Source organism: Anneissia japonica, unplaced genomic scaffold (genome assembly GCF_011630105.1).
Source record: "Anneissia japonica isolate Jap-2015-1 unplaced genomic scaffold, ASM1163010v1 scaffold288010_len917306_cov203, whole genome shotgun sequence".
In the NCBI taxonomy this organism is placed as follows: domain Eukaryota; kingdom Metazoa; phylum Echinodermata; class Crinoidea; order Comatulida; family Comatulidae; genus Anneissia; species Anneissia japonica.
In genome coordinates, this window is record NW_022715767.1 from 27,927 (window position 1) to 42,215 (window position 14,289).

The 14,289-nt window shown below is 32.8% G+C and overlaps 1 protein-coding gene across 3 annotated transcripts in view; it reads left to right on the forward strand.

Annotated features, from left to right (window-relative positions):
* Positions 1-471: 471 nt before the first annotated feature.
* LOC117109353 (myosin-9-like) overlaps positions 472-14,289 on the forward strand; it is a 22,244-nt gene continuing 8,426 nt past the window's right edge. The window contains exons 1-14 of one of the 3 annotated variants that reach the window (XM_033251657.1): positions 472-624; positions 1,062-1,124; positions 1,691-2,215; positions 3,417-3,458; positions 5,000-5,398; positions 6,251-6,370; positions 6,659-6,733; positions 7,030-7,084; positions 7,618-7,666; positions 9,167-9,232; positions 10,084-10,263; positions 10,959-11,024; positions 12,286-12,486; positions 13,082-13,264. In XM_033251657.1, the coding sequence (XP_033107548.1) occupies positions 1,103-1,124; positions 1,691-2,215; positions 3,417-3,458; positions 5,000-5,398; positions 6,251-6,370; positions 6,659-6,733; positions 7,030-7,084; positions 7,618-7,666; positions 9,167-9,232; positions 10,084-10,263; positions 10,959-11,024; positions 12,286-12,486; positions 13,082-13,264 (1,983 nt within the window). In that variant the 5' untranslated portion in view covers positions 472-624; positions 1,062-1,102. Of the gene's footprint in view, positions 642-1,061; positions 1,125-1,690; positions 2,216-3,416; positions 3,459-4,999; positions 5,399-6,250; positions 6,371-6,658; positions 6,734-7,029; positions 7,085-7,617; positions 7,667-9,166; positions 9,233-10,083; positions 10,264-10,958; positions 11,025-12,285; positions 12,487-13,081; positions 13,265-14,289 lie in introns of all 3 variants that reach the window. The other 2 variants (XM_033251658.1, XM_033251659.1) reach the window with 2 other exon arrangements.

A 14,289-nucleotide genomic window follows, 5' to 3' on the forward strand; every position in this document is an offset into this window, starting at 1 on the left:
TTGATTAAAAAGGACAATGACGAGTATGATGAGACACGAACGCTGCAGTGGCGACACCAGGATATATTTTATGGGAGGAGGTAGGCTGAGTTGACCGACAGGGGAACTTGAGCTCATAACATCGAGCTGGGGGAAGGGTTTAAGAGGGGTTCTCCCTCCCAAATGAGATTTTTTTTAAAAGAATAGCAACCTCTGGATGCCGAGAAATGACACTTTCAGACTGTGACAGACATGTGTTGGCTTGCGGCGTGGGCCTATTTTTATATTTTTTTAGTCCGACTGCCCTACGAGCTCTGTCCTATTTAGGGGGGGGGGCGGGCTTGACCTGTGCGGTGGGGAGACTTAAGAGCCTGCTGCATCCCCCACCCCGCTGGCGCCGCCACTGGAACGCTGGCCTACAGACAGTAAGGAATATCCAATCAATCAATTGGTATAGCGCTACAGGCGTTTCATACATTTTGAGCGCGGCCGCTTTGTGACCATGCTCCTTCGAAAGTTTGTAAACATCTATCTAGTTTTATCGCAAAAGTAGCCGCTGGCAGCTCGCTGAGCTAGCGACCACAAAAACGGCGTAATTGTGAAATACTGTACTGTATATTTGTTGTTGTTGAAAAACGTACTTTTGTGAGTGGTTGAATCATGTAAATATGTTGTGAGAGTGAGAAAAACATTGGAGTAAAAAAAATTAAGTATTGAAATTTACCTAGGCCTAGGCCTACCCTGGGCCTAGGCCTAGGCCCTAGGCTTAGAGCAGGGAGTTGTTATAGTGAAAACTCCCTGCTTAGAGCTAGGTGCGAAAGTTCATTAGGGTACATAGCTAAGCCAACATAGAAACATAAGGATAACTTGAAGTTGATATCTGGCGTGGATTTGAATGTAGGCCTAAGTTGGCCTAAACAGACAGGGTCCCAAGTTGGAAGAAGTCGTCGTCTACGAGGGAGATACAGTAATTTCACTGATGAAGGTTCTAACTAGTATCATTCTAAGCATTATACTAAGTATTTTACTAAGTAATATTTCTCTGAAAGCAAAATAATTAAATATGAATGTCTGTCCCTCAGAAAATTACAGCAATTGTAGAAGGATATCATATAGCAGCATTATGGAAGTGGAAAAGATTAAGGGTAAAAGAATTTTTTATCGTTTCTTTTATGAAAGAGTTGGTTTTATTGATCTGCCTGCCATTAGCAATGTTGTTAATGAAATAGGCAGTGGCTAAACCGCACCTAATTTCAAATGGATGATATTGTATGTGTGGATTGGATTATAATACTATCCAATCAGAATTAAGAATTGGTTTAAGACTTGTTTAACAATAGCCACTGTCAAGAAGTGGGTGACAAACAGAAAATTTGCTTGGCCCCATGAGTGCTTGGACACTAGGATAAAAAAAAAATTAAATTCAATTAAAAATGTCATGTGAGGTGGTGTTTTTTTTTTATTTGATTTGAATTTATTTGGTTCCACTTTACATAAAAATACAATATTATGAAAATAATCTTAAAACAACCACAAAAAAATTAAAATTTAAAAGGCACCATATAAAAGTAGTTAAAGGAATGCATTCTTTATGACCTTTTCATGTTATAGTTAAATTTTAAATTTACGTTGATATTTATTCTAATGTAGGATTTCCATTTAAATCCATGACTTAAATTGAATATTGATATTAATTTTCTACCTGATACAGAAATCACTGAAGAACAATTCATGGAGCTTTTGTCAGTTGTTTCAGACTGGTATGACAAGCATAATCTAGTCAGTGCCCTGAAGGTTTTGTACACAGATCACGTGCCTAATAAGTTTGAGGTGCATAAAGCAGACAAAACAAGAGACTTACTGGAATTGTTGATTAGTTCTGGTGATATAGATTCAACGGATATTTCCTTAATATATGATACAATTATTGCAACTAACCATTTTGGCTTGGTAAAGGAGTTAAAAAAACGAATACCTTCATTCCCAAATGTAAAGGAAATGAATATATCAAAACTTGAAATCCACCGACAAAGACTAATAAATCTTGCAAAAACGCTGTGCTTGGAGGATACTGAGAAAATCAGTGGCTACTATATTACTCCAGTAAAGAAATATACAGACAGCTGGAGTTTGATTATGGATCTTGAAAAACAAAGGATAATTTGTGCCGACAAGATGGAGTCATTCATCAAAAAACTGAGGGATCTTGGCCTACATTCGGCTGTTGAAGCACTTGGTAAACCTATTGTATGTAATGTTAACCTTAAGTTAAGCAGCATAGCTTAGTTCAGTAAACTAGTGGTATACAGTACCCACTGTGTGTGCGCTGAACTGTGTAGATCCTTTTAGAAATTTGGTCCCTGGTTTATTTCCTTCACCACTCTTTTTGTACAGTATTTCAGTTAGCGGACACACTGTCCTTTCAAAGAGACTTTAAAGGCGTTGGTCTAGTGTGGAATATGATGCAATATACTCTTCATAAAAATGCAAGGAATATTATACACCACGCAGTAGTCGATATCAGGTAGTCTATTTCCCTGTGTCTGCGCAAATGTGCATGCACAAGAAAGTAGTAAAATGCATATTAATGTGGAATTGACCAATGAAATGTTGTTTAACCTAATTAATAATTATGAGGTTTAGTAATACAGTAGTGGTTATAAACACACCTAAAGAGATCCCTGTCATTTGATTGGTTGATTTCGTATCACATGACATTGGTTACTTACCCATGTTGTCACTCATCGCAGAAAATTATTTCCATACGTGCATTTGCTTTTCATCCGTTTTTGCCCATTGCATGCCGCCTAGGATATGATTTGACTTCAACCTAATAGAATCTTTTGATTGGTTAAAAAGATGCTGGACTGTTCCATTTGGAAAAATGTTAGATTTTTAAAAATAAAATATCGAATTACAAGAATCTCCAAAAAAAGGTGGATTCATTTAATAAAATATCAAATTACAAGAATCTCCAAAAAAGGTGGATTTATTTAATAAAATATAAAATGACAAGAATCTATTGTATGTGTGTTATAAAACAAATAATTAATGTTTTTTATTTGTGCAATGGAAAGAATATTGAGATGAAAAATTGACTTTTCCATTCAACTCCGCTCTGCCTCTCGTTGAATGGAACAGTCAATCTTTAAACTCATGAAAATATTTTTCCCATTGTACTCATAAACATTCATTATTTGTATACTATCCAATAGCACTTCAGACACATATTTTTTATGAATACAGTTTAATATTATTTTTTTGTTAGTAATAATTGTCTCAATTATCTTTTTTTCCATACACCAAAGGCACATTGATCTCCAACCGATTGAAAGATACATGTAGGCCAATCTGTCTCTCAGTGTCATGGTGTGATTGATTTTATAGATAAAAGACATTCATTCAATTATCTTAGTCTTTTCTTATCAAACTTACAGAAAGTGAACCTAAAAGCGGATGTACTCCACCAGATTGTGCAGGTAGGTAACACTCTGCTTTTCATCTTTTTAAACTATTCAGGAAAACTGTACAGATGTTGCTGATATGTATAAAACAAAACTAATTTTATTTCTATATATGCATTTCCTTTTTTTTTATTGAATACACAAATAAATAATAATGATGAAATATTTTAATAAATTGAAACAAAATGTTGTCTTTAACTGTGATTTAGACTTTCGTCTAAGTAATAAATTTTGGAATCTTAGTACCAGAATACTTTATAAACAATATTGACCAGAATTTACTTTTGTATTCTGTTTAAATTTCTACCAATGACATATTGCATAGTTGATTTATATGGAGATTTGAAATTTTTTTTTTCTATTTAACAAAAACATTTGTGAGAACAGACATTTGGAAAAGATAGTATAATACATACTCCAAGTATCGAAATGTACACCATCGTGTGACGATTCAATATTTCAACATTAATAATGCGTCATCATTCCTGATGACATAATTAATGTTGAAATATCGAATCCCGACACGATTGCGTGCATTTCGATACATGGAGTATTTGTATTATACTATCTTATCTGAGATTAATCAGTGGACATTTGGAAAGTAAAATAATTAACCCCTCTAAATGCGTATATGCCGCAATTTGGACTATCGCTGAGAATCTCAGTTGCCTAGGTAGTTATATATATTTTTTTTTATAACTTATTAAGTTATGATAACATTTCAGTAATATACATACAGGGCATATATATACTGTTTTGAAAATGGTCCTGGTATCTAATGCAACTACCATAAACTAACACAAAATTAATTAATTGAAAGGCAGTGATTATTATTTTTTCCCCATAATGAATATATATCTTTTTATTTTATTTTATTTATTCATTTTTTTTTTTTTATAGTTTTTTACTTATTGACCATTTATTTTATGCCTATTTCAGTCCAGATTGGGGCAGTTATTCTCTTGCAGAGTCCCTCACCTGTTTGCAATTCATATAAATATACATCATGTTTAATAAAAAGTGTAACTCGTTAGTCTATGTCATTTCTTATATAATTAATATACAGTATGCAGTGGCAGATCTAGGATTTAGACATGGTTTTGGAAAGGGCGCAGATGTGTTTTGAAACCTCAGGACCACCATGTTTGGGTGACATCTACTGTCATGCAATTTAACTGAATTTTAATATGCTGTTAAATTTAAGCTTCTTGAATCTGTTGTTGTGATCTGATTTTGTGAATTTTATGTGCGTGTGATGTTCTTACCAATTTGAGTTTTAAATTCATTATTTTCTGTGTTGCATTTTGATTGAATTTTATATGCTGTTGAATTTTAGCTTCCTGAATTTTAGCTCCCAATTTTAACTTTTTCTTTGTAAACTTGCTTCCTTGTCTATTTCATTGTATGTGCATTTGAAAATATTTTAATGGAATTTGCGCAATATGAATGAATAAATTATTGATTATTATTATTAGGAATATGTTAAGTTCTATGACAATAAGTTTTTGATGAAAGCTGTCACATTAACTTATGTGTTTTTTCTTTTTCATTTACAGCAATTGATGTGACAGTAAAACCTAAGTCTGAAACTGAGCCTGTTGAATACATTGAATCTCCTCTTTTCTTACTTGAAAAAGTTTTAAACAATGTTGGAAAACTTAAGTTTGAAGAATTTAAGCAATTTATCAAGGTGCATAAAGAGATTGCAATATATTTTCAAGAAATTCAAGCAAGTGTTTGTAACATAAGTACGGGAAGCCTAGTATTTCATCTAACTGTATCGGATCCTGCTGCTTTACAGTTTTTATGGAAAATACATAAAAGTAAAGATCTCATTAAACATTTAGCAAAGCTATTAGTGTCGAAGAAGTTTCAGCAGGATTTTTTAGATAAGTGGACCACAGAAATTGACAGAGATCAATATGAAGCTGGTCTCAGAAAACTTGAATGGAAAGGTAAGAGAATGCGCAACTTATTTAAAAAATGAAAATAAATTTTAAATTAATACGCTGTATTAAAATTTCTAACAAATTTATTAGTCAGTGATTGCTTCAAATATTTACCGAAAAGAGTCCAACAGGGAATTGATCCAAGAGCAGCCTTAGCATCTGGTCAGGGTTGAAACCCATGGGGAGGAACAAGTATAGTGAAGTTGAATAGCTTAGTGCTTGCCTTCTAATCCCAGGGTCCTGTGAGAGTGGGACTTCTTCACGTGACTAAAAAGAAGTCCATTTCCTAAACCTCATAAAGAGACTTCTCTGATAAACTTGCCTAACTTGAATAATTTTTTAAGTCCTTCAATCTTATTTTACATGCCAAATTGTTGTGTTTTTCATTAATTAACGATCTGCAAGTCAAATTTTATCTAAGTCAATTCCATTTGGAATTGGATTTATTAAAGTTTAACTGTATTTCATTTATTTAAGGAGGGCCCCTTGAATATCAGCCAACCTTCTAGGATATGCTGAAAGGGTCACCCTCTATAAAGATGGTAAAAAAGAAAAAGAAAGTGAATCTTCTAGTGTTTACGTGTAAGATGGTGAAGTTGAAATTAAACCACAAGAAGTAAGAAATATCATCACAAATGATTGGCAGCAAGTTATACTTTTTTGTTCAAGTGGCATTTGATGACGGAGGCCCTTGCTTGTCTGAGGAGTGACAAATATTTTCCTTCATTTTAGGGGGAAAAATGTGGAAACCAAGGAGGTACTGTAATTCATAATTTTGTGATGTTGATAAACTTTCAAGCTAAAAATGTAATAATAAGATGGTAGTTAATTTTAGAGAAGTAATTTCACTTTCACCAGAAAAGCTAAATATTGCCACACCAGAAGAGACATACCATATGACCTCTACAACCTCTAAGAGAACAGCACAGATGTCGACAAGAGATGCGGAACACAAGCTACATGAACCACCAAATCCAAGTAAGAAAAATATTGTATATTATAAAATATAGTGCGAGTATATTTCCATGGATTTGATTACTTTTTTGTGTGTGTGAAATCCAATTAATGCTGACTTAAGATTTCCATCTACTATTCAGCAGCCTCAGTATAATCCATCTAGAAACTTCCAAAGACCATTTTAAGTCTGCCTTAAATTAGTATTCTGGTCTACATAATATGTAAATTACAGTATCTTACTTGATGATTAAGATTAGCTATTAAGAAAGGACTTTGAGCCTATTATTCTCTTTCAATTTAAAAAAATAGAGAAGATAAAATTGGAAACACCAGAGGTGTCAAGAGATGAAACATACACCACACAGCTAGCTGAACTAAGTCAAAGTAAGTTTCAAGATGTTGATATTATTCTAGGAGTGTTCTATTGTGAAAACAAGATTGATGGTCATGAGATAGATAGTGTCTTTCTCCAACAGAAAACCCAGGGGTGTTACTTAGGTTGGCGAAAATTATTATGCGGGACTAATCCCTATTCTTCCTATAGCAACTTAATGTTTTTTAACCAATTTAGTGAAACTAATTTGTCACCACAGTGTCAGGGCAGCGTTACCCCCACATTTGAAGTAAGTATTCTATTATAATTACTTGTTCAGGATAATCTAATGTTTTCTGTTTTGTAGAGACAAATCCATTTACTGCAGTGAATTGCCAGCAGGATTTACCCAATAATGAATGGTATGATCCGCTTTACAAATAATATTGTATATACTAAAACGATAATAACAGTTACTGGTACTGGCATTTATAACACGCCTTTTCCTTGTGGTTATAGAGTGCACGCCAAATTTCATTGTTTAGAGAAAGTAATAATGATTATGATGGTGAAGGTATTGAAACTAGATTGTGTGCCCACTGCAATAGTGCATGCATACCATTCCACTTAATTTTGACAGCGTAATGTTTACAATTAGCAGAAGTGCCTGGCCCAGCTGAGCGTTCAAAAATTTCTCGGTTGCAGCAGAATTTGTGTGTAGCAACCTTTATGGCACTGAATGTGCTTCATTCTGTTTATACAAAAAATTAGCAAGCAAGGGAATTTCACAAATGACTGGTGCTGGTAGTTGAGACTCATTAATTATATGACATTACCCACTAATTAGTATTTAATGTTATTAATTTATGATTCACCTAAATTACTTGTCAGAAAATCTAAATGGAATATCTGTTAATTATTATTAATTCAATTAACTGATAATCTTATATTTCAGTGAAAAACAAAACCTTCAAACACCTTCTGAGACAGAGCAAGTAGAAAAGGTTAGCAGTAGATATTAGTATATAGATTAACTTTAACTAGATAAAAAATATTTTCTACTCAAAATATGAACAAACTTTAGAAACTTTTAAAAGTTTTAATCATAACCATTATGTGTACAATTTAACCAAAACATAGACAAATATAGTAGTCCTAAAGAAGAATTTTTTTTTTCTTTTCAAGATTTAAGCTTTAGTTTGATATATGTGAGGTCTCACCACGAAATGAGAGCATCGTTAGTGAAATCATATTGAGATATTCACCAAAACAGGCCAAAGTCAACATTTTTACAAAATTTTGATTTTCATGTTTTTTAATAACTTCATATTTATATTTTATGATTGTATACAAAGGGAATTTTCTTGCCAAAACAGTGTTTCTGCACATATTCTGTAATTCTAGTCATATTATTTGTACAGGTTAGTTTATCTTTGAGGCTGATTTTCTCAAAATGTGGTTCTTATACACCTAAACTTTAAATGCTCACATCTCTGGATTTACTTACAGTAGGGAAGCCATTCCAAGACCAAATGAAATCTTATAATGTGATCTACCCAAATATAATATAAACTCAATTTTTTAATTTCTAACCATGAGACTCATTCTGTGGGGAGACCTCACATATATGGAAAGGTATATATTTCATCTACAATCGTAGATGTGCACTACTAGAATTCAAACAATTACTAAACAAGGTTTCACTGGTCTTTGGTCTTTTATTATGTATTTCTTTCTTTCCAAAGAACCAATACTGTGAAATGTAACAGTTAAATATAAAACAAGTGAATTACACAGACTTCCCAAGTTCACAGAAATTTGCGGGTTTCCCAGATTTTTATGGCGTTTCCCCAATTCCAAGAATTTTTACAGTTTTTCCCAGAAAATATATAATTTTCCTTGTGAATATCAAAATGGCTACTAAGTGTATATTTTCAATAATTAAATAACATTTTTCTCTTCAAATAATTAGGTTACCTAATTTAAAAAACTGCATGCCTTTGCATCACCACCTATATTCAATAAAACCATAAAATGACTCATTTTGCCTTGTTTGCACTTACAAAAAGCGGACTACTACTGTTTCAGTTAAATATTTGTAATGGCTTTTGGTAACGGCATGACACACGTTGCATTAACATGTCATACATGTAGTTAATACACCAAAAAAATAACCCAGATGTCATACATGTAGTTAATACACCAAAAAAATAACCCAGAAATTTCACTTCAATAAACGACAAATTGCACAGAAATTTCACTTCACCAACTTGGGACTTCTGATTACACAACTGTAATATTTTAGTGATTTTCTTTACAACCATTATACACTGTATTCTGTTATTTGAAAGGGTCACATTAGAACACAATACACCTTGTGGCCCAGAGGCGAGATTGTGTGTATATGTGTAATACAAAGTTATAAACGAATCTCTGCTACAAACTTTTCCCTAGGTGTAGGGTATAATTTAACATGTACAATATATGATATATTATGTTTACAGATAAAACAAGTTAAACAAACAAATCTGATACAACTGGAGAAAATTATGAACCTTAAAGTTGAATTGGTATGTACATTTGATTGATTGATTGATTGATGGATTGATTGATCCATTTGCTTTTTTGTGTCTATGCCCCCTCGGGGGCTAGACATTACGTTGTTGTTGTCTATGCAGTTAACCCTGTAAGATCGAGTAAATCCGGTATGGAGGAATGATGGTATGAGTCATGAGCTAAAGATAAAAATGAATATAAGACCCCCTAGAAAGTTCAATAAAAAGTCACAACATTAAACAATACCACACATTTCCTGATAACCGAATTCCCATGAGGATTGTGGAAATTTGTAGTAAAAATAATACCTAAGGCAGTGTAGGGCATAGACACATGTTCCCACTGGGAGCCTATTTTCTTTATTATGTTTTTCTAATTGTATTAGTGTGTATAATAAGAATATACTTTATTATTACTCTTATTAATGATACTAGAGGCTGCGCTCTAGTATGTGAACATTGCGATTAGTTTTGATGAAAAGAACAATATGACCACTAAAAGAATATAGGTTGTATGTTGCATGTTATTTCATTCAGTTATTTAGTTACATAATGTCAGAAATGTAGTTGAAAGATCATGAAGTATCTTGTATGTTTTCCCCTTAATTAATTTGAAATATGGATTGATATTCACTTCGGGAGAGATTGAGACTTGATGATCTATGTTGTTACAGTTTTTCAGACTGGTAGGTTTCGAATCCTAGACGTTTATTGGGGACCTTGACTTTGCATTGTGATCTTAGGCTTTGAAGCGTATTATAATATAGATTAACATTATTTTTTGTGTTATCATTATTTTGTTGTTATTTAAAAACTTTGACATTTATAATCGCATGGCAGTTGCATTTTTTATATTGTATGTTTAGGAGATGCTCAAGAAAAGAAAATCGATAAAGGAGCAGAAAAGTCTGGAGAAAATCAAACAAGAAATTATGCAACGTAAGAAGGTACTGAGATTAGTGTTTCTCTTCAGTCTGCGACTACAAAGTCTTAAATACAACTACGGTACTAAAGATCAGTGTCTGACTGATGCCTTGGCGGATGAGGTGAGTTGTTGTTTTGTAAACTTATGTGGTGCAAATTTTTGCATCTTATTCTTGGAAATATTTTTTATCAAAGGTACATTAATTTAATTTTAATTAAGTTGTTGATAGGAAGGCAAGGGCTGCACAACTTATAACCTTAACATCAGTTCGTTGCTTACAGTTTGGTAACTTCAATTTATTTGATTTCATTCGGAAAAAAGCCATAAATAATCAATGTCCAATTGCATTGCATGTTTTTGGGATTGCATATCATAATAATACTTGACTCTGGAAAACATATTTTACTCATGAAAATTTTTAGCAGTTTTAAGGTATTATTAAAAATATTTTCCCCCTGTAATATTAATATTTTCAATTATTTTTAAAGCCTAATTGAAAAGACAAGGGTGGTGGGATGCATGTTATTGGTGAAAAGTTTGAGTTTTAATTAATTTTAAAAGGGAACATGCAACAGTAAGTTTGACTTGCTTCAATATTCCTGGTTTAACTTAATAGTAAAAATTGAAAAAGACGAACTTTGTTTTATGACAAAAAGAAAATTTCAGTACTTTTTCAATTGTTTTTTTTTTACCCAAGATGTTGTCATGTTTTAAGTTTAAAATTCAAATTTTTAATTTCCTGTTTCAGAAGATTTCTGCTGTTTTTATGCATAAATTTGTCATGTACAATATATAGAATATTTTATATGTTTACAGATAGAACAAGTTCATCAAAAAATCGAGATACAAAAGAATAGTGTAAGGGAACTTGAAGATGAACTGGTGTGTAAATTCTGTTTTAATATTGATTGATTAGGTTATCCATTTCCTGGATCTGTTGTAATTCATATTTTTATACTATTGTAACAATAATGTATTTCTTTGTAATATCATATTTGTTTTAAATACACAATATTCATTAGCAGATCCAGTTCAGTAGTTGGGTGGGAACACAGTTTTGACATCGATTAAATCTTCATCTGTATCACCTGTTGATCTACTGTATATATGCCTATTTAGAAACCACTCACAAATTTAGTATTAACAAGAATGGTTACCCCCAATAAATTGTTAAATTGAAGATTAATTTGTATCAAAAATAGGCAGGTCTGTATCAATGAGGTTGGAATAGGTGCATACCCTCCCCTTCATGAAATTATTTTTAAATTTTCAAGCAGAAAGAGTGGAAAGAAGTGTGCAAGGCTTTCCGCCAGGAAGAACTGGGCCATGCTTTTAAACAGAAGAAAATTGATTCATGTTGAACCTAGGAAAACCCACAGTTTACTAAAATAATTATATTAATGCAGTGTTCTCTAGAAGCTGTTTTAGCCGTTGATTTTACGGGTAAAAATAACCGGCCAACCATTAAAAATGTTGTGTTTGTAAACTAAAAAAAAACTACTGATTAGGCCTAGATAATCCAGACTGGCCATCTTTTCAATAAATGAACATCAGTCCAGCCTGTAAGAGGTAATGCCTCAGGCTGCAGCCATAGCTGAATTTTCTGGAAAGATTTATCAGTAAAAATGTTTCAATTGGAAGAACACTAATGTGTCCAAAATTAATATCAACTTTGTCTGCTAAACAATTAAAGAATGTATTTGGCACATCGAGAGACAACACTACTGTCGTGTAATTTTTTGTTTTCTAAACACCCGGAAGTAACCTCTTAAGCGTTTTGGGCAATCAATATTTCTTTTTCTTTCTTTCCCTCCGCTTGGACCGCAAGCTTACCATTCTCGGCTGCCTATGCTTATTACACCGTCTTCCACTATTGACACATTCTTTCATCCCTAGGAGCAAGTCTTTCATAGCTTGCGGTATACATTACACCACAATTTTTGTTTAGAATGTCTCCAATAAGAACAAATACTGCTACACATAAAAATCACATAATATTCTTATAAAGTCGATGGATTGATTAACTGCATATAGTTTATTAATATTATTAATTGAAATCCGTATGTTGTATTAGGAATTGTTATTGTAGGTTTTGTTGATATTTTATGTTGTTACTTTTTTAATTCTCTCATATGCTGTACAGTACTATATAAAGATGTCCAAGATAGAAGACTCTATTGAAGTGCAGAAAAATCAGGCTAGAATCGAACAAGAAATTGAGCAACGTATGAAAGAGGACAAATCACAGAGATTAGTGATTCAGAAATTACTAAGTCATAAGTGGGATCTTGAGACACAACATGAGAATTTAGAAAGGAGTATGGCTGATGCCTTGATGGACAAGGTGAGTAATGTTTATGAACGTTGAGGTATGCTGTTCCCTAGAAATACTTTGGACATCCAATTTGTTGATTATTTCGGATTAAGGTACAAAATCAACAAACAAACAACAAATAAACTAAAACATATTTGGGTACAATATGACATTACCATGCCCATATTATAGGTCCACATCACACAAATATGTCACTTGAAATTTGATAGTGGGCACAGAGCTTTAGAACAATAAAATTTATTATTTTCAAACTATCCGATGCCCCCCCCCCCAGGATACATCATACCACTTGTGCCGAACATGGATGGTCAACTGACCAAAAATAATAAATTTGAATATGCTTTGATAATGTTGGTAGCTCTAATGGTATTTCCTGACTTTTAAGGGTGGTGGTGAATGAACATACGTACAAAACACATTGTCAAGTCATTGTATGCCTTGAATAAAGTTATATATATTTAAAAAATGTCAATATTATTATTATTTTCATATTAGTCATTATATTTTTTATTGATTTTTTTTTTAATTGTCATAGGTATTTATGTTGTTATTACCATTATTATCAATACATAGCATGACAGTTACCATTTGCCTACATGTTTAGAATATGTTCAAGAAAGAAGACTCAAAAGGGGAGCTCAAGAAATATGATAAATTTGAACAAGAACTAATTATGCAACGCAAGGAGAAAATATTTGTGATTTGTTTCTGGCTGCAACTACGAAGTCTTCAAAGCAACCTTGAGACTAACAGTCAACATACTTTTGATGCTCTATTAATGGGCAAGGTGTGTATGTAAAACATTCTGTGAGAATGAATTAATAATTCATTTTAATGTGTCAATTTCTACAAAAGCAGGGGTCCCAAGCCTACTTCAAGTTGCGGGAGGCTATTGAAAAATTGGAACAGTCTTGCACACTCCTGCAAGAAAGCAGGAAAATCCAGGGGGAAAAAACCATCTTTGCATATTCATAATATCTGCATGTTTTTACTACTTTATTATCAGTTGTCTGATGGAAAGCAATGCCGATGGTTATCACCATGCAGGGAAATATAAAGTTAGTATTCAAAGAAAGCTCATTATAACAAAATCTCCTATAAGTGACTTCTTCCTACTTGGGACCACTGCAAAAGCCAGTATCTGCTAAACTATCACAACGTCATTTAATAAACTTCTTAGTTACAAAACTAGTAATTAATGACCCTCATAATGACGATTTCATGAATGTAGAATATCAACCACCTGAAACTGTTCTATTTGAAATCGAAATACAGTTGCGATGCTGTGCTTATCTGCGATTATCAACCAATGATAAGAAAACTGTTTATTGATTTTCAATAGAAACACACCCACGGAATAAGAATGTCACTCCGAAAAGTTCTATTGACCCATTTACTGAAGAAAGATTAATAATATGTATACCTTATATACAATTAAAATATATAGTAAACTAGATTTGAACTTGTCACTAAAGACGAGTTTGGTGATCCGCTATACTTTGACCCTTATAAAGCGTGCGCGGTGCTGATTGATAAGTTTCATAATATGCTAAAATATTCTGTACAACTAGTGTTTTAAAAAAGAATAATTTTCAGCATTTTAAAAGATTTACGCATGCGTACACGTACGGCTTGACGCCCGTGAGCACGGTAATGGCACAAAGAGTGACTTCTGATATGAATACAGTGTCAGGAACACAAAATATGTAACAAAACGTGATTTCCAGTTTCGGTACGTTCTGTGTGCGTGGAAATGAACGTATGGCGCGTAAATATGGAAAGTTTTGGAATGCAGAAAATGACCCGAAACGT